At 42.4% G+C, this 25,467-nt stretch overlaps 1 protein-coding gene across 4 annotated transcripts; it reads right to left on the bottom strand.

The window, feature by feature from the left end:
• Positions 1 to 11,364: 11,364 nt before the first annotated feature.
• On the bottom strand, positions 11,365 to 25,171 carry LOC109907962 (methylenetetrahydrofolate reductase-like). 4 transcript variants are annotated; one of them, XM_020506277.2, is made up of 13 exons: positions 25,025 to 25,171; positions 24,371 to 24,500; positions 23,836 to 24,090; positions 23,470 to 23,708; positions 19,984 to 20,094; positions 18,883 to 19,076; positions 18,142 to 18,392; positions 17,696 to 17,830; positions 17,294 to 17,474; positions 16,932 to 17,114; positions 16,388 to 16,489; positions 16,170 to 16,289; positions 11,365 to 15,716 (listed from the first exon to the last, which is right to left on the bottom strand). In XM_020506277.2, the coding sequence occupies exons 3-13, from the start codon at positions 24,084 to 24,086 to the stop codon at positions 15,453 to 15,455; spliced, it is 2,031 nt and encodes a 676-aa protein (XP_020361866.1). In that variant the 5' UTR covers positions 24,087 to 24,090; positions 24,371 to 24,500; positions 25,025 to 25,171; the 3' UTR covers positions 11,365 to 15,452. The 4 variants fall into 4 exon arrangements, with proteins under 4 accessions (XP_020361866.1, XP_020361868.1, XP_031649998.1 ...); XM_020506279.2 differs by having other exon boundaries at positions 23,836 to 24,087; XM_031794138.1 differs by lacking the exon at positions 25,025 to 25,171 and adding an exon at positions 24,865 to 24,981.
• Positions 25,172 to 25,467: the final 296 nt, after the last annotated feature.

Raw genomic sequence — 25,467 nt, 5'->3', positions numbered from 1 at the left:
AGTTCCACTAAGCCAAACCAGATGGGATGGCGTATCGCTACAGAATGCTGTGGTAGCCATGCTGGTTAAGAGTGCCTTGATTTCTAAATAAATCACCAGCATAGCACCCCAAAACCATCACACCTCCTCCATGCTGAGATCATCCGATCACCTACTCTGCATCTCACAAAGACATACTCTGCATCCCAAAAATCTCACATTTGGACTCATCAGACCAAAGGACAGATTTCTACCGGTCTAATGTCTATTGCTTGTGTTTCTTGGCCCAAGCATGTCTCTTGTTCTTATTGGAGTCCTTTAGTATTGGCTTCTTTACAGCAATTCGACCATGAAGGCCTGATTGACGCAGTCTCCTCTGAACAGTTGATGTTGAGATGTGTCTGTTACTTGAACCTTATTTCTGAGGCTGGTAACTCTAATGAACATGTCCTCTGCAGCAAAGGAAACTCTGGGTCTTCCTTTCCTGTGGCAGTCTTCATGAGAGCCAGTTTCATCATAGCGCTTGATGGTTTTTGTGACTGCACTTGACGAAATGTTCAAAGTTCTTGACTGACCATCATGTCTTAAAGTAATGATGGACTGTCGTTTCTCTTTGCTTATTTGAGCTGTTGTTACCATAATATGGACTTGGTCTTTTACCAAACCGGGCTATATTCTGTGTACCACCCCTACCTTGTCACAACACAACTGAATGGCTCAAACGCATTAAGAAGGAAAGAAATTCCACAAGTTAACTTTTAACAAGCCACCTGTTAATTGAAAGGAATTCCAGGGGACTACCTCATGAAACTGGTTGAGAGAATGCCAAAGAGTGTGAGTGTGCAAAGCTGTCATCAGGCAAAGGGTGGCTACTTTGAAGAATCACAAATTTAATTTGTATTTTGATTTGTTTATCACTTGTTTAATTACCTCGTTATTCCATATGTGTTATTTCATATTTTTCACATCTTCACTATTATTCTACAATGTATTATTCAACAATTTTGACTGGTACTGTATACAATCCTTCATAGATTTGAATGTTGGATATACTGTATCTGGGACATCCTTTCTTCCTGGCTTAAGGCCTTCCCACACTGTACGTCGGATTCGATTATTACATGTCACACTGTGCGATGTGACCAATTTCAAATCTTGATATCAACCTGGTCAGGGTCTACGAATTGCTTCAGTTCTGTCTGCAAATTGTGCGATTGGCTTGCGAGGCTACATCAGCCGACGTAGGCTACATTAACTGCAACGTAGGCTATGTCACCTGGGCATATCAAGCATGGCGTCGAAAGAACCACAACAAGCAGTTGCTTTTATGTTGGCAATGTTTTGTCTCGAGAAACAAGCATGGTGTTATTGCCGGCCGTGTTTCTATTGGTCAGTCACTGGGATTGGCTCACTACACGATAAAGGCTAAACATTTCTGACACTGTCAGAACTTTGTCGGAGCTTGTTACTTAAATCGGCAGACCTAGACCCTGTCACATTGAACAAGCCAAGATATCCGACAATTGTTTACAACCTAAGAATTTGCTGACAAGGACCTCCCGAGTGGTGCAGCGGGAGGCGTCACTACAGCCCCGGGTTCCATCCCAGGCTGTGTCACAGCCGGGCGTGACCGGGAGACCCATGAGGCAGCGCACAACTGGTCCAGCTGGGATTTCCTTGTTTCATTGCGCTCTAGCGACTCCTTGTGGTGGGCCGGGCACCTGCAAGCTGAATACGGTAGGCAGTTGTACAGTGTTTCTTCCGGCACATTGGTGCGGCTGGCTTCCGAGTTAAGTGGGCAGTGTGTCAAGAGGCAGTGCAGCTTGGCAGGGTTTCGGAGGATGCATTGCTCTCGACCTTCGCCTCTCCTGAGTCCGTACGGGAGTTGCAGCGATGGAACAAGACTGTATCAATTGGATATTACGAAAAGGTGTAAAAGTACATTTGAAATATATATTCATATACAGTTGAAGTCAGAAGTTTACATATACCTTAGCCAAATACATTTAAACTAAGTTTTTCACAATTCCTGACATTTAATCCTAGTAAAAATTCCCTGTCTTAAGTCAGTTAGGATCACTACTTTATTTTAAGAATGTGAAATGTCAGAATAATAGTTGAGAGAATTATTTATTTAAGCTTTTTACAAATCTGTCTATTCCAGCAACAATAGTCATTTATAACATTAGCAATGTCTACACTGTATTTCTGATCAATTCTGTTATTTTAAATGGACAAAAAAAATAGCTTTTCTTTAAAAAACAAGGAGATTTCTTAGTGACCCCAAACTTTTGAACAGTAGTGTATAATGTATATATATACTGTATACAAATATTTGCAGACAACGGGACATTTTGCTTGGGACGCCAAATTTGTGGCATAAGACGGCTTAAATCATATTGTCTGTGCAGGCCTTAAATCAAGGTTTGTGTCCTAACTGACACCCTATTCCACATTTAGTGCACTACTTTTGACCAGGGTCCTTAGAACATACCCACATCATGATGCTGCCTCCACCATGCTTCACCGTAGGGATGGTGCCAGGTTTCCTCCAGACGTGACACTTGACATTCAGGCCTAAGAGTTCAATCTTGGTTTCATCAGACCAGAGAATCTTGTTTCTCATGGTCTGAGAGTCTTTTGGTGACCCTAGATTTTTGTTGCTCCCAGAACAGTTGGTCATGTCAGTCTCTTTTGATAAGAGTTCTGCCAAGTGGGTTTCAATTATGTTAAATTTTGTTTGTTTGCTCTGGAGTTCAACTCATGTTTGTGTTGTTGGTTGGAGGGGGTCAACGTGACCACACTGGTCAATATTTCTTATACTGTCCCACTCCCACCATGCCTAATGGTTTTGTTGATATGTTTGCATCAACCAATGGCAGCACTACAGCCGGTTAACATTAGGTGAATGAGGTTATGTTTGGACTACAGCCAAGTGCAGTAGAGCGATATGAAGTGCGAGAGATAAGAAGTCATTCCGATGTATGCAGTGGGATATAGTCTGACTTCACACTGGCCACAGGGGCAATGATACCTCACCCAATCCCTTTCTAACTAATCACAGGCTTCTAGATTCCAAGGGGAAATCCCAAATATGTGTCCGTGGGTGGTGAGGTTCTTGGTTCAATGTCATCTAGCAACAGTCATTGCAGTTTCTGTAATGTATTGTTTTGAAAAGGTGATAACCATTCTCATAGATATTGTCTTCCACCTCCACCTTTGACATTGGGGAGCTCCTTCGAATGTTCTTGAATGTTTGAGTGTTCTCTGAAGTTTGTCCCTACCAGCTGTTCTTACATACCTTATGAGAAGAAACTAGTGTGTACAGCTTTGAGACATACAGTAGTAGATGCACTGTTCATATTTCACACTATTGAGCCTGGAAAGCAGCATGCTAATCATATAACTCTTTCAACTCCAAATGGCCTATTTAAAATGCTTCAAAGGATTTCACAATAAATACATTCTGTTACAACTTCTGTTTTTGTGTTCCCTTGTTGAACTGTGATTGCATATGATACAAGTAGAGTTGAGGAAGTACACACTGTTGTCAATTATTCCCCGTTCACAGGCATTTTTCCAGCTGCACTTAAAATGTCCTTAGTGTTTGAGTTTTTGCTTGTAAGCAGGAATCAGGAATATAGAGTTCTTGTCATACTTGCCAAATGGAGGGTGAGCTTTTATATGCATTTCTGTGTGTGGAGTAAAGCTGATCTAGAGGTTTTTGTTCGCATCTAGTTGCGCAGGTGACATCAAATCAAATCAAATGTATTTATATAGCCCTTCGTACATCAGCTGATATCTCAAAGTGCTGTACAGAAACCCAGCCTAAAACCCCAAACAGCAAGCAATGCAGGTGTAGAAGCACGGTGGCTAGGAAAAACTCCCTAGAAAGGCCAAAACCTAGGAAGAAACCTAGAGAGGAACCAGGCTATGTGGGGTGGCCAGTCCTCTTCTGGCTGTGCCGGGTGGAGATTATAACAGAACATGGCCAAGATGTTCAAATGTTCATAAATGACCAGCATGGTCGAATAATAATAAGGCAGAACAGTTGAAACTGGAGCAGCAGCACAGTCAGGTGGAAGTTGAAACTGGAGCAGCAGCATGGCCTGGTGGACTGGGGACAGCAAGGAGTCATCATGTCAGGTAGTCCTGGGGCATGGTCCTAGGGCTCAGGTCAGTTGAAACTGGAACAGCAGCATGGCCAGGTGGACTGGGGACAGCAAGGAGTTATCATGTCAGGTAGTCCTGGGGCATGGTCCTAGGGCTCAGGTCCTCCGAGAGAGAGAAAGAAAGAGAGAAGGAGAGAATTAGAGAACGCACACTTAGATTCACACAGGACACCGAATAGGACAGGAGAAGTACTCCAGATATAACAAACTGACCCCAGCCCCCCGACACATAAACTACTGCAGCATAAGTACTGGAGGCTGAGACATGCTGGTAAAAATGAGGTGAGGACAAATTTCAGTTTCTCTGCACTAAAATCACCGGCCAATAGGAGCACTGCCTCTGGATGTGTATTTTCTTGTTTGCTTATGGCCCTTTACAGCTTATTGAGCGTGGTCTTAGTGCCAGCATCAGTTTGTGGTGGTACATAGACAGCTACGAAAAATATAGATGAAAACTAGCATGTTTTTTTGGGGCTCTCGAGTAGTGCAGTGGTCTAAGACGTTGCATCTCAGATGTTAGAGGCGTCACTACAGACCCTTGTTCGATTCCAGACTATATCACAATTGGCTGTGATTGGGAGTCCCATAGGGTGGTGCACAATTTGCCCAGTGTCGTCCGGGTTAGGGTTTGGCCGGGGTAGGCATTCATTGTAAATAAGAATATGTTCTTAACTGACTTGCCTAGTTAAATAAATAAAAAATGTGTATGGTCTGCAGCTTATCATGAGGTATTCTAACTCAGGTGATAAAAACCTGGAAATCTAATATAGCATAATAAAAAAAGATGACCATAAAAATCTGTCAGTTTAAGCTGGAGATATTGGATGTGTCTCAATCCACTGCATCAGCCTGTTGCACTTCTGCGGTGAAAGGTGACAGCGCTAGAATGGTGTTTGTCTAACCATGAGACATCCCGAAAATTGGTCTTCTCACATAATCGCCTGTACGAGAAGACTCGTCTGGAGACAGTACAGCTGACTAGTATCTTCTGTCTGTAACATACAAACTGTTTGGGCTACACACTACTATGTTACCCTTAGGGATTAATAAAGTACCTCTATATACAGCGCCTTCGGAAAGTATTCAGACCCCTTCCCTTTTTCTACATTTTGTCAAGTTACAGCCTTATTCTAAAATGGATTATAAATATATATCCTCAGAAATCTACACACAATACCACATATTGACAAAGCAAGAACAGGTTTTTAGAAATGTTTGCAAATGTATAAAAACATTTCAAACAGAAATGCCTTATTTACATACAGTGGGGCAAAAAAGTATTTAGTCAGCCACCAATTGTGCAAGTTCTCCCACTTAAAAAGATGAGAGAGGCCTGTAATTTTCATCATAGGTACACTTCCACTATGACAGAAAAAATGGAGAAAAAAAAAATCCAGAAAATCACATTGTAGGATTTTAAATTAATTTATTTGCAAATTATGGTGGAAAATAAGTATTTGGTCAATAACAAAAGTTTATCTCAATACTAAGTTATATACCCTTTGTTGGCAATGACAGAGGTCAAATGTTTTCTGTAAGTCTTCACAAGCTTTTCACACACTGTTGCTGGAATTTTGGCCCATTCCTCCATGCAGATCTCCTCTAGAGCAGTGATGTTTTGGGGCTGTTGCTGGGCAACACAGACTTTCAACACCCTCCAAAGATTTTCTATGGGGTTGAGATCTGGAGACTGGCTGGGACACTCCAGGACCTTGAAATGCTTCTTACGAAGCCACTCCTTCGTTGCCCGGGCGGTGTGTTTGGGATCATTGTCATGCTGAAAGACCCAGCCACGTTTCATCTTCAATGCCCTTGCTGATGGTAGGCTTTGTTACTTTGGTCCCAGCTCTCTGCAGGTCATTCACTAGGTTCACTAGGTGAGATCTTGCGTGGAGCCCCAGATCGAGGGAGATTATCAGTGGTCTTGTATGTCTTCCATTTCCTAATAATTGCTCCCACAGTTGATTTCTTCAAACCAAGCTGCTTACCTATTGCAGATTCAGTCTTCCCAGCCTGGTGCAGGTCTACAATTTTGTTTCTGGTATCCTTTGACAGCTATTTGGTCTTGGCCATAGTGGAGTTTGGAGTGTGACTGTTTGAGGTTGTGGACAGGTGTCTTTCATACTGATAACAAGTTCAAACAGGTGCCATTAATACAGGTAACGAGTGGAGCACAGAGGAGCCTCAAAGAAGAAGTTACAGGTCTGTGAGAGCCAGAAATCTTGCTTGTTTGTAGGTGACCAAATACTTATTTTCCACCATCATTTGCAAATAAATTCATAAAAAATCCTACAATGTGATTTTTCTGGATTTTTTTCTCTCATTTTGTCTGTCATAGTTGAAGTGTACCTATGATGAAAATTACAGGCCTCTCTCATCTTTCTAAGTGGGAGAACTTGCACAATTGGTGGCTGACTAAATACTTTTTTGCCCCACTGTAGGTTGGAATCTCATTGATCAACGTACAGCATCTACCAAATAAGATATTTCCCAATGATCCAATGTTGATGTGATGTGGTGTGCCCAATGAGAAAGCATTACCCATTGTGACTCCCCTGTGGCTGTATTTTCTATTTAATCAACATTATGAAGAAGTTTATCCATCCGATTCTGGTTTTCATAGACCAACAGGCATAACAAAACAACTTTAGAGTATGTGTTCACTCCAGTTTTATCGTGACCCAAAATAGCCCCAGAGGTCTACAGCGAAACTTAATTTGACCTGGCAGCCTCCATATTTAAATGGTATAACTTATACCACTGGACCAAAAGAGACTAATGACATCCAGCATGCATAGTTTCTGTCTAGGAATGCAAGGATACATCTACTTTACGTATAGCCTATACTCACTTAACCTCAAAGATCTCCACCATATCAATATGCAGAACATTTGCAAAATCTATCAAAAATAAGGGGTCATGAATGATTAAATTACAAGTAGGTGCACATTTACTTAAAAAATGTATGATGGACATGTATAAGGAAATCTACAAAACATTTTGTATGAGCCAAATCATTTGAATGTCATTTTTTGGTGTTTCAAATTCATAATGAATTCATGTTGTACAGTATGTGTGCGCCCCCTCTACAGGAAATACAGTTAGAAGGCCTATAGGCACCAAGGCCTACTGGGAGTGGCAGAATGGAAGCACATACTAGTTTGACCATACCATGAAATGCTGACCATTATTTTAATTTTAGTTACACCTTAAATCAGAACGTCTCTTTATTTATTGACATTTTTGTAAATGTATGATTTTTCCATTTAAATTCAACTCTGGACACATGTCAAGACGATAATTTCATCATTATGGCTAAAGGATTAGGATGGAAATTGTATTGGGACAATTATATTGGACAGTTTAGCCACTACAACTGCAGCAGTTTAAAGTCAGATGCACCGTCACTGCAGCCAGTTCAGATGCATAATAACTCAAATTAAACGGAGTAAGTGACCAGTTTAAGGTTTCCGTGTTTAAATAAACCTTTTTGCATTTTCAAGAATGTTGGATATCTGGGACATCCTTTCTTCCAGCCTTAGTCTCTATGTGATCTTGTACAGTACAGGGGTCTATTCACTGGAAACCAAATGGAAGCAAACAAGCCAAAATGAGGGACAAACCTGAACTTCTCCAATAAGACATGCACATTTTGTTGCAACTTGTTTTTTGTGGCAAAAGGTTTTACGATGGTGTGCACTAATGAATACACCCCAGTACTACATCTACATTTAGAATAATGAACTCTGCAGTCCCGTCTGTCTAAAGTTCAAGTCCCCAAAGGTTTAGCTGAGGTATGGGACCGGGAAGTATGACATAAGTATGAGGTAGCCCAATTGCAGCAGAGGGTGCTTCATCGCAAGAGGGGAGTTTTCTACACACAGTGTGAAAGAAGAGCCACGCTGACAGTTTTAGGGTTAGTACCTATAGGCTAGTATAGATCACATTTAGCAAACTCAGCATTGAACAACTGACACTCATAATTCATCCTTTACCAACTGACAACTCTAGGCTAGTATTGGCATGTTTAATGGGTTTCACTGAGTAATGGAAACTGGTGGAACAGACATTTCTTGTGTAATCTTTCCAGGAGACATCTGTCAGTGGGTTCACAGTGAGTTCATGCTTATGTAACATGGTTCCCGGGTTCCCCTCTCCACTATCATGTTCATCTGGTTTCCTAGTACCCTGGGGGGTGGGGGGTGGTTACCATATAGGACTTGGTGCAGGTTTCAACATATTTCAAGCATGTGGCCTGCCCCATGCTTTTACACAGAGTTGCAAATTATACCGTGACATTCAGGGGCCTCCATTTCTTCCATTGGACCTCCTCTGTGTGCATGTGAAAAGAATGTATGGGCCTAATAGATGTCATTTAACAGTCAAATGTTTTATTACCTTTTAATTTGTCATAAACACAACCAGTCATGATGTTCTTATTGTCAATCAAATCACTTCAAAAAGAAGGCTACCTACACCTGTTCTTCCACTCCAAAATAATTCCAGCATCCAGAAAGTGTACTGTGCAGTAGCACCATTTAATGGAAAGAGACATCTGTTACAAACCACCAAAAAGTTTAATGACATTCGGCAATTGTCATTGGGTCTACACTCTTGCAGCCTGAATTAAATGATACATCTTGCCGACAAAAGGACCTTTTCTGTAGAAAGAAATGTTTGGACACGTGAAAAGGGTTTGTAATACGGGACCAGAGACAGAAGAGGAAGTGAGATATCACACTCATTGACTTTCATTGAACCAGAAATAAACTGAACTAAGTAGACCAGACCCAGCCCGTAATGCATTGGTGTCTATGGAAGATACACCCAGTAAAACAGACCAGAACAATCTTTTTTTTTTAAATGGTAAAAGGCCTGAGTGAACCATCTTTGAGAGGACTATCCAGGCATGACAAATGCAGCCATGGAGAAAATGTTTTTAAACAGTGCACATAGGTAGGGGTGTTTCATTTGGAATGAGCTTTTATTTTAAAAGAATTCTCACTAGCAGTACAAATATATATATATATATATAAATATAATCTCTTAATTGCAGACTGGTTAAATTAGAATTATTTGGAGACTCCCCCCAAAGTTAGATGTTGCATTTAGGGGGACTCATGTCTCATTCAGGCAGTCTGAGACCCCCCTGGGCCCTCCATAAATCACATTAAGACAGACCCTTTTCCTTGCATGAAGGAATCTTAAGATTAGACCGAATGACTGAGCTTCAGCATAACCCTAAGGAGATATCCATTGCCAGACATAACTGACCTGAGACAGTCTTTCACTATCTAAAACCCAGGGGAAGACTCCTACTACCCCAGAACAGTTGGTCATGTCGGTCTCTTTTGATAAGAGTTCAGCCAAGTAGGTTTCAATTCTGTTATTTTTAGTTTGTTGACTCTGGTGTGGACTCTTGTTTTTGACAGGAGGGGGTTGAATATTTGGATTCTGTGCCACCATGCCTAACAGGGTTCTATTGAAATCATGTTGGCATCTACCAATGGCAGCAATATGGCTTACATTTTAGTCATTTAGCAGGCACTCTTTTCTAAAGTGACTTTTGGGAGAAATAAGGGCATCTCGGCAGATTTTCCAACTTCTCGGTTACTGGTCCAACGCTCTTAACCATTAAGCTACCTTCCGCACCTCAGGTGAGATATACAGTTGAAGTTCACATACACTTAGGTTGGAGTCGTTAAAACTTGTTTTTCAACCACTCCACAAATTTCTTGTTGAAAAACTATAGGTTTTTGGCAAGTCAGTTAGGACATCTACTTTGTGCATGATACAAGTAATTTTTCCAACAATTGTTTACAGACAGATTATTTAACTTATAACTCACTGTCACAATTCCAGTGGGTCAGAAGTTTACATACACTAAAGATGACTGTGCCTTTAATGAGCTTGGAATATTCCAGAAAATTATGTCATGGCTTTAGAATCTTCTGATTGACTCAAATGATGTCAATTAGCCTATTGGAGGTATACCTGTGGATGTAGTTCAAGGCCTACCTTCAAACTCAGTGCCTCTTTGCTTGACATCATGGGAAAAATCAAAAGAAATCAGTCAAGATCTCAGAAAAACTAATTGTAGACCTCCACAAGTCTGGTTCATCATTGGGAGAAATTTCCAAACGCCTGAAGGTACCATTCATCTGTACAAACAATAGTACACAAGTATAAACACCATGGGACCACGCAGCCTTCATAACGCTCAGGAAGGAGACGAGTTCTGTCCCCTAGAGATGAACGAACTTTGGTGCAAAAAGTGAAAATCAATCCCAGAGCAACAGCAAAGGACCTTGTGAAGATGCTGGAGGAAATAGGTACAAAAGTATCTATATCCACAGTAAAACAAGTCCTAAAATCGACATAACCTGAAAGGCTGCTCAGCAAGGAAGAAGCCACTGCTCCAAAACCACCATAAAAAAGCCAGACTACGGTTTGCAACTGCACATGGGGACAAATATCATACTTTTTGGAGAAACGTCCTCTGGTCTGATGAAACAAAAATAAAGCTGTTTGGCCATAATGACCATCGTTATGTTTGGCAGAAAAAGGGAGAGGCTTGCAAGCCAAAGAAAACCATCCCAACCGTGAAGCACGGGGATGGCAGCATCATGTTGTGGGGGTGTTTTTCTGTAGGAGGGACTGGTGCACTTCACAAAATAAATGGCATCATGAGACCGGAAAATTATGTGGATATATTGAAGCAACATCAAGACAATCAATCAGGAAGTTAAAGCTTGGTCGCAAATGGGTCTTCCAAATGGACAATGACGCAAAGCATGCTTCCAAAGTTGTGGCAAAATGGAGGACAACAAAGTCAAGGTATTGGAGTGGCCATCACAAAGTCCTGACCTCAATCCTATAGAAAATTTGTGGGCAGAACTGAAAAAGTATGTGCGAGCAAGGAGGCCTGCAAACCTGACTCAGTTGCACCAGTTCTGTCAGGAGGAAGGGGCCAAAATTCACCCAACTTGGGAAGCTTGTGGAAGGCTACCCGAAACAAATTGACCCAAGTTAAACAATTTAAAGTCAATGCTACCAAATACTATTTGAGTGTATGTAAACTTCTGACCCACTGGGAATGTGATGAATAAAATAAAAGTTTAAATAAATAATCCATTGTTATTCTGAGACAGGGAATTTTTATAGGATTTAATGTCAGGAATGGTGAAAAATTAAATTTTAAAATGTATTTGGCTAAGGTGTATGTAAACTTCTGACTTCAACTGTACATTTGAACATAACTTAATGCTTAGACTCCAGGCAAGTGCAGTACATTTTATGTAGGTTATAGGCCAGCAGGCTCAAGAGATAAGTTGTTCCAATGTTTGCAGTGGGATATGGTTAGACTTCACATCGGCCACAGGGGCAGTGATACATCTGTCTAGAAGGATCATCCAATCCCTTTCTGACAAGTCACAGGCTTATGTTCCAAGGGGAAATCCCTAATTTGTGCCATCAGGTGGTGAGATCCCATGGACTTTGTACTTATCATGCAAAAAGGTATAGCTGAATAAACCAGTGGTTCCCAAACTGTAGAGCATGGTGGTCCCCGCTCCGCAACCCCCACACCAAAAAAAGTTTTAAAAATGAAGTCAGTCTAGCTTTAAACTTACTCTTGAAAGTTATAATAGAATGCATGAGGTGCAATTAAAATTTTTAGAGCCATTTATAACTAGCCCAGGTCAGTTGACGGTTTTTAGAAGAAAAAAAAAAAGATAGTGATAAAAATGTGAACTCAAATATCACATGAATACACATTAGACATGGCAAAATGTATTGAAATGCAAGAAAACGTGCTTTAAAAAAACCCACAATATTATTTGTATTATTTGCACCCAAGACAAAATGTGTAGAATTGCAGTAAATAAGCTTCAAATGTGCTAAATGTTCTCCACCAACAAGAGTGGTATGAACAGTGTCTCCAGAACGGTGTTTGTGCCCATAGAAATAAAAATGGGGTGTGCACAAAAAAGGGGGCACAGGATGTTCCCCAATACTGGAAGGAGTGAAAAGGCTTGGGAACCCCTGGTGTAAACAACCATGTACACATCAGGGAGAAGAAAATTAAATGAATCACACATTGTGCTCAATGCAACATGTAAAGTATGCTTGTTTTTCAATGGACGTTGCACAACGGTAATAAATATAAAACAGAGAAAGACAAAATAAAAGCAGTGAGGTCACTGCTTAAATGCTTGTTAGTTAAGGCCTCAGGTGACATCTTAGCAGCAGCTCAGTGTGTATTATTTTAAATGATTGTCTATGGCAGATTACAATGGTAATCACAAATCAAGTCTGTCGATGCTTGTGTGTTCTGGTAACCCTGACTCGTCAGGAGAAATATCCTTGTATTTCTCAATTTAAACTTTGGTTTAAAAGAGAGTTTAGTCTTACGAAATGCTCTAGTCTACAGCTCTTAAATTCACATAATGAAAAACAGTTTCCAATATACCACCATTCTCTCACCCTCAAGTACATACATGACCAAAAGCATGTGGACACCTGCTCGTCGAACATCTCATTCCAAAATCATGGGCATTAATATGGTGTTGGTCCCCCCTTTGCTGCTATAGCAGCCTCCACTCTTCTGGGAAGGCTTTCCACTAAATGTTGGAACATTGCTGCTGGGACTTGCTTCCATTCAGCCACAAGAGCATTAGTGAGATTGGGCACTGATGTTGAGCGATTAGGCCTGGCTTGCAGTCTGCGTTCCAATTCATCCCAAAGGTGTTCGATGGGGTTGAGGTCAAGACTCTGGGCAAGCAAGTTCTTCCACACAGATCGAGAAACCATTTCTGTACGGACCTCGCTTTGTGCATGGGGGCATTGTCACGTTGAAACAAAGTTGGATGCACAGAATTGTCTAGAATGTCATTGTATACTGTAGCGTTAAGATTTCCCCTTCACTGGAACTAAGGGGCCTAACCAAACCATGAAAAACAGCCCCAGACAATTATTCCTCCACCAAACTTTACAGTTGGCACTATAGATTGGGGCACATAGCGTTCTCCTGGTGTCCGCCAAACCCAGATTCACCCGTTGGACTGCCAGATGGTGAAGTGTGATTTATCACTCCAGAGAACGTGTTTCCACTGCTCCAGTCCAATGGCAATGAGCTTTACACAACTCCAGCCAACACTTCACATTGCGCAGGGTGATCTTAGGCATGTGTGCGACTGCTCGGCAATGGAAACCCATTTCATGAAGCTAGAAGTAGTTTGGAAAATGGTAGTGAGTGTTGCAACCGAGGATAGATGATTTCTACACGCTATGTGCTTCAGCCCTCGGCAGTCGCGTTGTGTGAGCTTATGTGGCCTACCACTTCGCGACTGAAACATTGTTGCTCCGAGATGTTTCCATTTCACAACAGCACTTACAGTTGACCGGGGCTGCTCTAGCAGGGTAGACATTTGACAAAATGACTTGTTGGAAAGGTGGCATCCTATCACGATGCCACTTTGTCTAAGGAGAATGCTCGGCTGTTTGCTCCATTTTATACACCTGTCAGCAAGGGGTGTGGCTGAACTAGCCGAATCAACTACTTTGAAGGTGTCCACATACGTTTAGATAGATACACCAAACACACAATTAAAATGGTTTAGAAATTACAAAACGTTTCCCTGTGTTACAATGCAGTCAGAAAGTATTCAGACCCCTTCATTTTCCCACATTGTTACAGCCTCATTCTAATTGATTAAATTGTTGTTTTGTCCATCAATCTACACACAATACCCCATAATGACAAAACATTTCATTTTTCTCAAAATTAAAAATGCATATAAGTTCAGACCTTTAATTCAGTATATTGTTGAAGTACCTTCGGCAGCGATTACAGCCTCGAGTCTTCTTGGGGATGACGCTACAAGCTTGAAACACCTGCATTCTTCTCTGCAGATCCTCTCAAGCTCTGTCAGGTTGGATGGGGTGCGCCGCTGCACAATCATTTTCAGGTCTCGCCAGAGATGTTCGATCGGGTTCAAGTCCGGGCTCCGGCTGGGCCACTCAAGAACATTCAAAGACTTGTCCTGAAGCCACTTCTGCATTGTCCTGTTGTGAAGGTTCACCTTCATCCCAGTCTGAGGTCCTGCGCACTCTGGACCAGGTTTTCATCAAGGATCTCGCTGTACTTTGCTCCGTTCATCTTTCCCACAACCCTGACTAGTCTCCCAGTCCCTGCCACTGATAACTATCCCCACGGCATGAGGCTGTCACCACCATGCTTCACCGTAGGGATGGTGCCAGGTTTCCTCCAGACGTGACGCTTGGCATTCAGGCCTAACATTTCAATCTTGGTTTTATCAGACAATAGAATCTTGTTTCTCATGGTCTGAGAGTCCTTTAGGTGCCTTCTGGCAAACTCCAATTGGGCTGTCATGTGCCTTTTACTGAGGAGTGTCTTCCGTTTGGCCACTCTACCATAAAGGTCTGATTGGTGGAGTGCTGCAGAGATGTTTGTCCTTCTGGAAGGTTCTCCAATTTCCAGAGGAACTCTGACAGAGTGACCGTTGGGTTCTTGGTCACCTCCCTGACCAAAGTCTTCTTCCCCAATTGCTCAGTTTGGCCAGACGCCCAGCCCTAGGAAGAGTCTTGGTGGTTCCAAACTTCTTCCATTTAAGAATGATGGAGGCCACTTGGGAACCTTCAATACTGCAGACATGTTTTTGGTACCATTCACCAGATCTGTGCAACGACACAATCCTGTCTCAGAGCTCTACGGACAATTCCTTCGACCTCATGGCTTGGTTTTTGCTCTGACATGCAGTCAACTGTGGGACCTTATTTAGATGGGTGTGCCTTTCCAAATCAAGTTGTAGAAACATCTCAGGGATGATAAATGGAAACAGGATGCACCAGAGGTCAATTTCAAGTCTCATCACAAAGGGTCTTATGTAAATAAGGTATTTCAGTTATTTTGTTATAAATTTGCAACTATTTTTAAATCACGTTTTCGCTTTGTCATTATGGGGTATTGTGTGTAGATTGATTAAATAAAAAAAAGGATCATCCATTTTAGAATAAGCCAGTAACGTAACAAAATGTTGAAAAAGTGAAAGGGTCTGAATGCTTTCCAAATGCACTGTATTTGTCATCATATTCATTCACTGAAGAACCTCTTGATTAAGATCCATCCTCCAGATAATAATATAGTTTTTTTTTTTTAAGTATATATTTTTAAAGTATATACTGTATGGTATAATACTGTAGTTAAGTACTTTGTGGTGTTTGTTGAGTGAAAAGTTATCGAAAGCAGCTCAATTGCTCAATTGGTGGCTATCGCCATGGTTACTTTCCAGGTTGTTCCTTGTCGGATTGCTCATCGTTGGGTTGCTCTGCAGTTTGCTCCGCGGGTTGCTCCTCCGGGGGGTTGTCAAGCAGCTCAAACATGTCATCGATGACCTGCCACAAGCAGTTGTCCAAAGGGAAGTCGTTGTCCACCAGGTTGACAAGGAAGTAGTTGTCGTGGATATACTTGATGATCATACGTGATGGGGACTCGTCTTCGTACAGCTTGGCCCACTGCTCGATCCACAGGGCAAAGGCCTCGTCCTATTAAAAGAAGGCGAGAACAATTAACACAACACATTCCAGAAGGGGGAGGGGGGGGGTTCAGGTGTGGCGCTAAAGATTAATCTTTACAGCTCTGGTAACTGATACAGCTTGCTGATGAAGTTACACACAAAATTCTGGTTTTGAAAAGGCTTCACGGGAGGTTGTGTCAAACACTCAAGCTCATAAAGATGTAGAGGGTTCAAAACTGTACTTCAAATACCATACTCCACTAAAATCTCTTTAAAATGTTAGAGAACCATTCCACGAACTCATCTGAGTCATGGGCACAGTCCACAACCAGAAACAACTCCGAGCACACTCCATCTTGCTGATAGGCGTTTTCACTGAACTGCTTACACCTATCCAGTTGCTGTATATCTACACAAGTGCATAGAGGGTAATGTTCCTGGAAGGGGCCCAGTAGGTTAATGAGATGATCTTTGACCTTACCTTCCAGTACAAGAAGCTGACTGGATCCACCACAGTGGGCTGGACAATCTCCCTGCCAGGGAAGATGCCCCATGTCACAGCGTTGGGTTGCATGTCATGGGCGTTCGTAGTATTCTGACCCTGTAGATGGATACAAAAATCAGCCAGTAGATCTTTCTAGCAAACTGTTCCAATTCACAAAATATGTGTAGATGTAATGCCTGTCGTTGAGAACTTACGTGAACGTTGACGATGTGGTAGTTGACGCGAGGCTCGTACTTCTTTAGCACTTTGAGGAGAGCGGTGACATTTTCGCTTGAGGTGAAAAATTCCAGATAAGCCTGTTGGATTTGTAAATGTGGCACAGTATAAGGTTCATGTCATCTCATGATTGGTATGCATGTGATACAAGAACTGTTAAGTTTGAAAAACCTCCACTGCCGATCAACAATACCACAAAAGACTGATTTATTCATGCACTTTCATTTCTAGGAAAGATTGTGAATCAACCTACTCTCAATAACATGAGAGAAAAACTGTGACCGCCTTAATTTTGCTAAACCAGTAGTAATCCTTGATAATTCTAAAGGATTTATGGGTATTTCTAAATAGTGTTCCAAGTGTACACCCCCCTGACCACTCCTTTTACTAGGCCTACCTTATTCTTTTTGGGAAAACGTTACATTAAGCATACAGGTCCAGTAATATAAGCATGTATGAGCCTTTATATAATAAGACATAATTGGTCATCCCCACAACCAAACCACAGACGCCGAACTTTACCTTCTGGAAGACGTAGCCACCAGGGGGGCCCCAGCCCACGATGGGGTCTGAGGAGGGCTTGCCGTTGATGCTGGGCTGGGAGTTGATGGTGAGGACTCCCCTGCGGTTTACCTTGTCCAGCTCGTCCTTCAGCAAGTTGGTCTCCGGGGCCAGCGGGTCGTCATTCCACGGCAGACACATCACCTAGAAGACGAGAGGTCAGGAGACATCAGCCGAGCAAAGTGCAAGTCAAGGGTTTAGGTTCTTGTTTTAAGTGGTTGTCATAATGCACATGGTTGTATTTATGAGGCGCCTAATGAAAGAAAGTTAAGGTTTCAGTTTCGGTCTGTTTTCACGCCAAAGTGTAGAGGTCCGAGTGTCACCTTGTGTCCGGCAACATTGGGCTGGGCCGTGATGTAGCTGGTGAAGACCTCGTAGACGCTCTGCTCGCTGGTCAGCTCCTCGCCCCACATCTTCAGCAGGGCGTCCTTGGACGACTTACTCTTCAGGTAGAACAGGTAATAATCGTTGAGTTCACCAAAGGCCGGAGATGACGAGTTTCCCCTGAAATAACAGAGCCAAGTTGACAAGACCTGGGGACATTGCCCGTTCACTGATTATACAGTACTTGTTCACATTATACATCCCTGATTCACATTATAGCTTGGCTCAGTCCAGTAGTGTGAAAAGGCCTTGAATGAACAACATAATTTACAACAACAAACTAGCCAAGGTGAGAAATTGTGGCCACAAACTTTCTGAAGTTTTTCTCCAGTGTTGCTCACCATCGTCCATTGGGGAAGTCATCCCAGTCCTGTGTTCTGTAGATATAGCTCTTGGGTCTGGAGGCCCAGAAAATGGGCCGCACGTCCTCCACTTTGCGTTTGGGGTGAGCGCTCACCGCCCAGGGGAGTGTCCGCCTGGCAATCCAAGTAGACCCCAAACCCTCCATCAGTACTAGGAACAAGCAAGACTGCGCGTATTCCATTCTAACACCTAGCCAGTTAGAAATGACTTCACATGGTGAAATCTTTGTTAAATGTTCCAGGTCTAATGAAAGTGCTGTAATACACACGATTACAAAATGGTACCCACACTACGTGTTAAAATATGACAGCTCAGAAGTCGAACATGCCATTCGTTTGAGGTTTTCCCCCTAAATACTGGGTAAGCTAAATCAAGCGCAACCTAAAGTGTTTGAAAGATAACCAATCTAGCGCAATTGACAGACCTGGGGTCCTCGATCCACAGGCCCAGCTGCCGCAGTACCTCCATGGTGGCTACCTCGCGGTTCAGCGTGTAGAAGTGGAGGCCCGGCACCTCGCCGCTCTCCAGCAGCACGCGGCACATGCCCACAGCCTGCTCAATGCCGTAGTTGCGGATGGCCGCATCGTTGTCCTTGATGGGCTCGATGACCTGCATGATCTCCTCGGGCACCTCCAGCTTGGACAGTTTGACCAGCTGCCTCAGAGACTGGTAGCCCTGGAAAACAAATCCTACTGGTTCAGGTACTGACAGAAAAACAAAATGTAAAGAGCAAATGTCTCCATGCAACTGATGTACTCTCACATTGCAGACACACTTAAGACAACAAAAAAATAACAAATGACACACGTCACGGTGGGAGTGTTACATTTCTGTATTGACTGGTATCAATGTAGAATTTATAAAAATTCCAAGGGACAATGGTCCAATTATGAGAAAAAAAATAGTTTTGAATAGCACTGAGCGTACTTGGTCATTTGTTACATCTTTGCTATCACATTAGAAAGAATGTTCTGTTCAAAAAGACTACCCCTCCCTTTAAACCTTTGACAAATGTAGCCTTTCATCACTCCACACACAAACATGACATGTTTTAGTCATTTAGTAGACGCTCTTATCCAGAGCGACTTACAGTAGTTAGTGCTTTATTTACATCCCCCCCCACCCACCCACCCGACCTCTAGTTTAGGCCCATATCCAACAGTACCTGGATAGGGAAGATGCCTGGTAGGATGGGGCAGGTGATTCCTATGGCCCTGCAGTCTCTGACAAACTTGAGGAAGGTGTCAGCCCGGAAAAAGAGCTGGGTGATGATGAAGTCGGCGCCAGCGTCCACTTTCTCCTTCAGATGTCTCAGGTCCTCGTCGTAGCTCTCCGCCTCCGGGTGGCCAGTGGGGTAGCCTGCCACAATGAAAGGGTTTTAATGCTCAGTGTGTGTGTGTGTGTAGAGGTCACATTTGTGACCAGTTTCAAGAAGCTAGGCATACATGTCACACGTCACTACCTCGCAGGAGATTCATTTTACAAAACATATGTTTTTTTTTGGCAGAATTGCCTTCTGGAACGTGTGAACTTTCATGTGCCTTATTAACAAACTTGTATGCCATCTGTAAATAAGATGTTTTTATTACGAGCCTATTTGGTTTAGCCACGGAAAGATACAGGAACTTACCGGCTAGCCATGATTGGTTGAGATAGTGGATGGGCTGGACATGCCCGAGAGATGAGTTTGGATTGTCTGCCATGTAGCATGCTTCGGTCTATAACATGAGTTGCTCAGTATGTGTGGATAATCCTTCCTACCGTGGCATTTTTTTGGAAAGATATCATGAAGAACTGAAAGTGTTGCATTGCGGCCCTGAAGTTAATAGCTACTACTTTGATGGACTACTTTCTGGAGGACATGCCATTATGTCTCTCTAGGACTAATCAAAAAATTAATCCGACTATGAAAAAAATCCCTGATTTAGGGGGGGGGGGCATCATTGAAGTCTTCCCCCATCACTGTCATCAGAAGAAATGTCAATTAACAGTATTGTCACAGAAGAAGTTGACAGATTTTTGAAATCAGTGGAATGCACGGTGGAAACAGAGAGAGATGTATACAGGTAGCTACAATTTTCAGATATTAGTTACTCATTGTCAGAAAGCCATTCCTCATTGCAAGTTAAAGCTTACTGTTAGGAGGGTGTGAACGATGATGAATCGGTATAGACAAAGAGCTCTCCAGTATGTGTACCAAAACATTCAGGAGGGCCAGTTTATCAAAAGTGGGGATACAAATAAATACATTTTGCTTCAAACGTACCGGCAACACAGATGTCAAAGTAGTCATCAAACTCGCAGCGTATGTGTTTGACTAGGTCTGTGGCGTAGTTGAAGCCCGCTTCTTCCTCTTCCCAGTCAGCCCCCATAGGATCTATAAAGAGATCAGGAAAACATGGTGTTTACTGGGAATTTGTTACAATGAGTCCTAGCTAGTTAGCCAAGACTCTTGAAAAAGACACATCATCTCAATGAGAAAAACCTGGATAAATAAAGGTTCACTCAGACTCTGCGATATGTGACCACGAGCATAAATGCAAACCAAAAATATTGAAGAGTGAATGATGCAAGAGGCTCCAATGAGAGTGACAGGACGAGAGCTTGAGCAGCAATGTGAAGATCTTGCCGAGTGAGAGTGATGCAACAGGCTGCAATCATTCAAACAGAAACTTCTCTCCAAAATATCAGGGTGACCCTCAAAAACACACAAACATTCCTAAAATGGAGCAACCTTGCTGTGTAGAAGTTGTCCCTAGGATCAGCTCACCCTCCCCAAATCCTAACAATAACAATTAAAAGTGGAACTGACAGCATTTTAGCAACATAAAATCTTATTCAAATCTGTTCACGTTAAGCTTTTTTTGGGGTACTATTCTGAGAAGTGAGCACTGATGGTAATTTTTCACAAGGTTTGAAATTGACAGTAAGGCATGTGTGAAAATTCTAGAGCGATAGAGTGGGAAAGCGACCGTTCATTTCACAATTAATAAGGTACTTAAGTAAATAAAACGTCAGTCTTGTTCAGGAGCCAATCAGAGCTACAGTAGGCCTATATGCAAATAAGTATTTTGCCACATGGCCTGCCATCATTCACTTTGAAGTGGACCATTTGTCTAACGGCAGTAGCAACAGCGCGACTTTAGATCAATAGAAAGTGTTCACAAAAAGCCACAAAATACACCTGAAAGGATTAATAGACTGGTTGATTGAGATTTTTTTAATGCACACACATATTCAAAAGTTTGGGGTCACTTAGAAATGTCCTTGTTTTAGAAAGAAAAGCACGTTTTTTTTGTCCATTAAAAGAACTGAACTTTTTTTTTGAAATACAGTATAGACATTGTTAATCTTGTAAATGACTATTGTAGTTGAAACAGCAGATTTTTTTTATGGAATATCTACATAGGCCCATTATCAGCAACCATCACTCCTGTGTTCCAATGGCACGTTGTGTTAGCCAATCCAAGTTTATCATTTTAAAAGGCTAATTGATCATTAGAAAACCCTTTTGCAATTATGTTAGCATAGCTGAAAACTGTTGTTCTGATTAAAGAACCCATAAATCTGCCCATCTTTAGACTAGTTGAGTATCTGGAGCATCAGCATTTGTGGGTTCGATTACGGGCTCAAGATGGCCAGAAACAAAGACCTTTCTTCTGAAACTCGTCAGTCTATTCTTGATCTAAGAAATTAAGACTATTCCATGCAAGAAATGTAAGATCTCGTACAACGCTATGTACTACTCCCTTCACAGAACAGCATAAACTGGCTCTAACCAGAATAGAAAGAATGGGAGGCCCCGGTGCACAACTGAGCAAGAGGACAAGTATTTTAGTGTGTCAAGTTTGAGAAACAGATGCCTCAAGTCCTCAACTGGCAGCTTCATTAAATAGTACTCACAAAACACCAGTCTCAACAGCAAAGAGGCGACTCTGGGATGCTGGCCTTCTAGGCAGAGTTCATCTGTCCAGTGTCTGTGTTATTTTGCCCATCTTAATCTTTTGTTTTTATTGGCCAGTCTGAGATATGGCTTTTTCTTTGCAACTCTGCCTAGAAGGCCAGCATCCCGGAGTCACCTCTTCACTGCTGACCTTGAGACTGGTGTTTAGCGGAGTGCTGCAGAGATGGTAGAACCTACCAGAAGGACAACCATCTCCACGGAGGAAATCTGGAGCTCTGTCAGGGTGACTATCGGGTTCTTGGTCACTTCCCTGATCAAATCAAAGTTTGTATTCGGTGCACGTGACAACAGGTATAGCACTTAGTGAAATGCTTATTTACAGGCCCTAACCAAAAGTGCAATTTAAGTTTTTGGTGAACAATAGATAAGAAATAAAAAAATAAAACAGTAAAAAGGCATTTGAAAAATAACCGTAACGAGGCTATACACATGCACCGGTTAAATCGGGCTAAATGAGGATCCTTACGAGGCACCCCACTGTGTCCTCTGTGCCTGCTTCTCTTTCCTCTTGCCAACGATGGGGATGTTGGCCTTGTCGGGTGTTAAGTACATCCTGTGCTTCCTGACCTGCATGTCTTGTTTCTCTTTGCTTATTTGAGAGCCATATAAGGAAATCAGTCAATTGAAATACATTCATCAAGCCCTAATCTATGGATTTCACATGACTGGGCCTTGGAGGGCATGGGCCCACCACTGGGGAACCAGGACCTGCCAATCAGAATGCGGTTTCCCCAAAAAGGGCTTTATCACAGATTAAAATAGTCCTCAGTTTCATTAGTTGTCCGAGTGGCTGGTCTCAGACAATCCAGCAGATGAAGAAGCCAGATGTAGAGGTCCTGGGCTGGCGTGGTTATACATGGTCTGCGGCTGGGAGGCCAGTTGGACATACCGCCAAATTCTCTAAAACAACGTTGGAGGTGGCTTATGGTAGAGAAATGAACATTAAATTCTCTGGCAACAGCTCTGGTGGACATTCCTGCAGTCAGCATGCTAATTGCACCCTCTCTCAAAACTTGAAGACGTCTGTGGCATTGTGTTGTGTGACAAAACGGCACATTTTAGAGTGGCATTTTATTGTCCCCAGCACAAGGTGCACTTGTGCAATGATCATGCTGTTTAATCAATTTATTGATATTCCACACCTGTGAGTTGAATGGATTATCTTGGCAAAGGAGAAATGCACACTAACTGAGATGTAAACAAATTTGTGCACAAAATTTGACAGAAATAAAAACTGTGCGCATGGTACATATCTGGTATCTTTTATATCAGCTCCTGAAACACGAGAGCAACACTTTACATGTTGCATTTATATTTTTGCTCAGTATAGATAATTTAGCCTATTTGCCACGTTATGACTGACTTGTTGTCATGCCTCTTGCTATTTTGATTGTATTGACATACATAGCCTTTGATACATTTGTAGGTTTTTGTAAACCACAGCTGGCCTTGGTAGACAAACTGATAGCAATATTTGTTGGACTACCAAGAATAGTATTGGTGAATTAGCTAATTAATCATGCATTGAAATGCATCCATCTATTCTGCCAAAAATGCCTTCCTCTACATCATGAAATTGAGTAAACTAGAACCACATTTTTTATTTCTCAAGTCAGTTTTGTAGCATAAACAACCAATTTGATATATTTGACTGATATGAATGTCGGTTTCAGAGCTGCAAAGTAATTAAAACACTGTCAGCTCCACTTTAAGAAAATAAAAGTGAAAACCGACCTTAGAACTGGGTCTGGGTACAATGTCACCCTAGTCCATGCAAAAAGGCCCTACCTCCTCTTAGAGCCATGATGTTCTTCAGGCCAAGGCGTTTGGCTTTGCTCAGGTACCCAGTGATCTTCTCTTTGGTCTGGTTGCAGCAGGTCAGGTGAAGGATGCTCTCCAGGCCACAGTAGTTGACCGCTGTGCTAGCGATCATCATGGAGGAGGTCTCCTTGTCCGAACCCGGGTCCCCTGCCGGATGCCAGGTAACGTCTATGAACAGGGGCCCCCCTGAGCCCATGCGATCAAATCTGAATTGGGATAAAATGGAGAGAAATTTGCATTGATTAGCAGGTGATACATTTCAACAGGTGATAGTTTTCCAACTCAAAACTAAGTGCTGAGTTACTAGAACAAGCCAAAGCTTCTGCTACATACCTAGAGATGAGGTTGACAGCTCCACTTGCAGTGCGAGGGGGGAAGAACTCGAGGGAAAACCAGTGGTCGCCCGACTCCGTCCGGCGGCGCATCTTGTCCCGTAGCCTGTCCGTGCGGTCGGTGTCCAACACCGGCGTCGAGGAGCGAGAGCTTTCCTTGGAACTCTCGCAACCGCTGTTGCTCGCGCCACTTGAGTCGCTTTTGCTGCATGTTCGCCATGTGTCTTCGACTCTCTGCACTTGATTCACCATGCTGCTATAGCCAAAAACAGTGTTTGAAGTTTGGGAGTCAAACTATCACGAGTTAGCGTACACTGAAGTTCTCTCTCTCACACACACACTCGCTCGCACACGGGCGAAAACATGTGAAACTAACTGAAAGACACGCTAGCCAGCATGTATTACTGTTAGCTAACTAGCTAACGTTATCCACTGAACAGAATAAACAAAGCAGCTAACGTTACAAAGATGTTAGCTAGCTAGTTAACGTGACCAATCATGCACAACATTCGGCAACAAATGCATAACTAACTTACCTGTTTCTCTCAATTCTTCCTCAAATTATTCTGCAGGCGTAACGTTAGCTAAATATTCTCACAGGCTCGCCTGCTTTGTGAGCTGCTACAACGTGCGACTGCTCTTATATTCCTCGTCCTGCTCCAGCGTCTGGGCAGAGGGGGAGATAGACGATTAAACGAAACTCCATGATTTACAATGGAGTTGAGAAGTGCAGGAGTACTGGAGCTCCGGCATCACATAATGAGGTGTTTTATTTCAGTGCTCAAACAATAGCCCAATTAAACACGAGTCACGACTTTGTTATGTGTGCTACTCTTTGGGTGCTTAAATAAGTCGTTTTAAAACAAAAATAAAATTTTATGTGAGGTCAGAGCTCCAGTCCACTCACACTACTTATCGCACAACTGCATCGTAATCGTTGAGTTTAGTCGGCTAAAAGGGGGAGACAGACTATGACTATGAAAAAATACGCCTCGATCACAACGAAAGTGTTTGACGTTTTGGTACATACATGTCGAATGTAATGCTGTGTTTGCCTTGCACCATTGTGTTGCATAGATGGAATGACAGAAATGGTAGCAGATGTTGCATATCATTTTCGCACTGCCGGTGTGATCGAGCCGTTAGACAGCTCTGCACATGTTAATGTCAAAATATTTGAATTTACTAACCAAATATGGAGTTTGGCTGAGCAATTATCTGTTTGGCTGAGCAATTATCTTCATTTACTGCCGTCACGCCCGGTATGTACTTCCAAAAAAGGTATAAATAATGATGTACAAGCAACAGAAAACAATGTCTTGTCTGGAATTATGTAGTGTTTTTGACCAAGTGCGCATGCGCCAAATCACTCATTATTGACAGGTAGGCTGATCTAGCAGCAGTATAGTCAAAACCAGCAGTGTGAGCATGAAGGTAGGCAGAAACTGCTTCTGAAAACGTCAGTTTGTCACTTTCACGAGGTTGGAGGAGTGTTTAACTACTTAAGACATTGGACAGTGGCGATTTTAGCATGAATCTTGGTGGCGCAAAAAAAAAGTGGGATGCATGCCAGCAAAGCCACTACACAACACAAAACTAAACAATACATTCATTGCACTATAACGGTGACAAA

Source organism: Oncorhynchus kisutch, linkage group LG17 (genome assembly GCF_002021735.2).
Source record: "Oncorhynchus kisutch isolate 150728-3 linkage group LG17, Okis_V2, whole genome shotgun sequence".
Classification (NCBI taxonomy): domain Eukaryota; kingdom Metazoa; phylum Chordata; class Actinopteri; order Salmoniformes; family Salmonidae; genus Oncorhynchus; species Oncorhynchus kisutch.
The sequence above is the reverse complement of the archived record's forward strand: the minus strand, read 5'-3'. Positions and strand labels throughout refer to the sequence as shown.

What these genes read in the sequence shown, in the direction of transcription:
- LOC109907962 (XM_020506277.2), bottom strand. Translation starts at nt 24,086, where the DNA reads ATGGTGAATCAAGTGCAGAGAGTCGAAGACACATGGCGAACATGCAGC. An exon ending in ACCACATCGTCAACGTTCAC is followed by an intron (nt 16,290 to 16,387) that starts GTAAGTTCTCAA and finishes ATCCATCTACAG; the next exon opens with GGTCAGAATACTACGAACGC. An exon ending in TCAGCTTCTTGTACTGGAAG is followed by an intron (nt 15,717 to 16,169) that starts GTAAGGTCAAAG and finishes TTCTTTTAATAG; the next exon opens with GACGAGGCCTTTGCCCTGTG.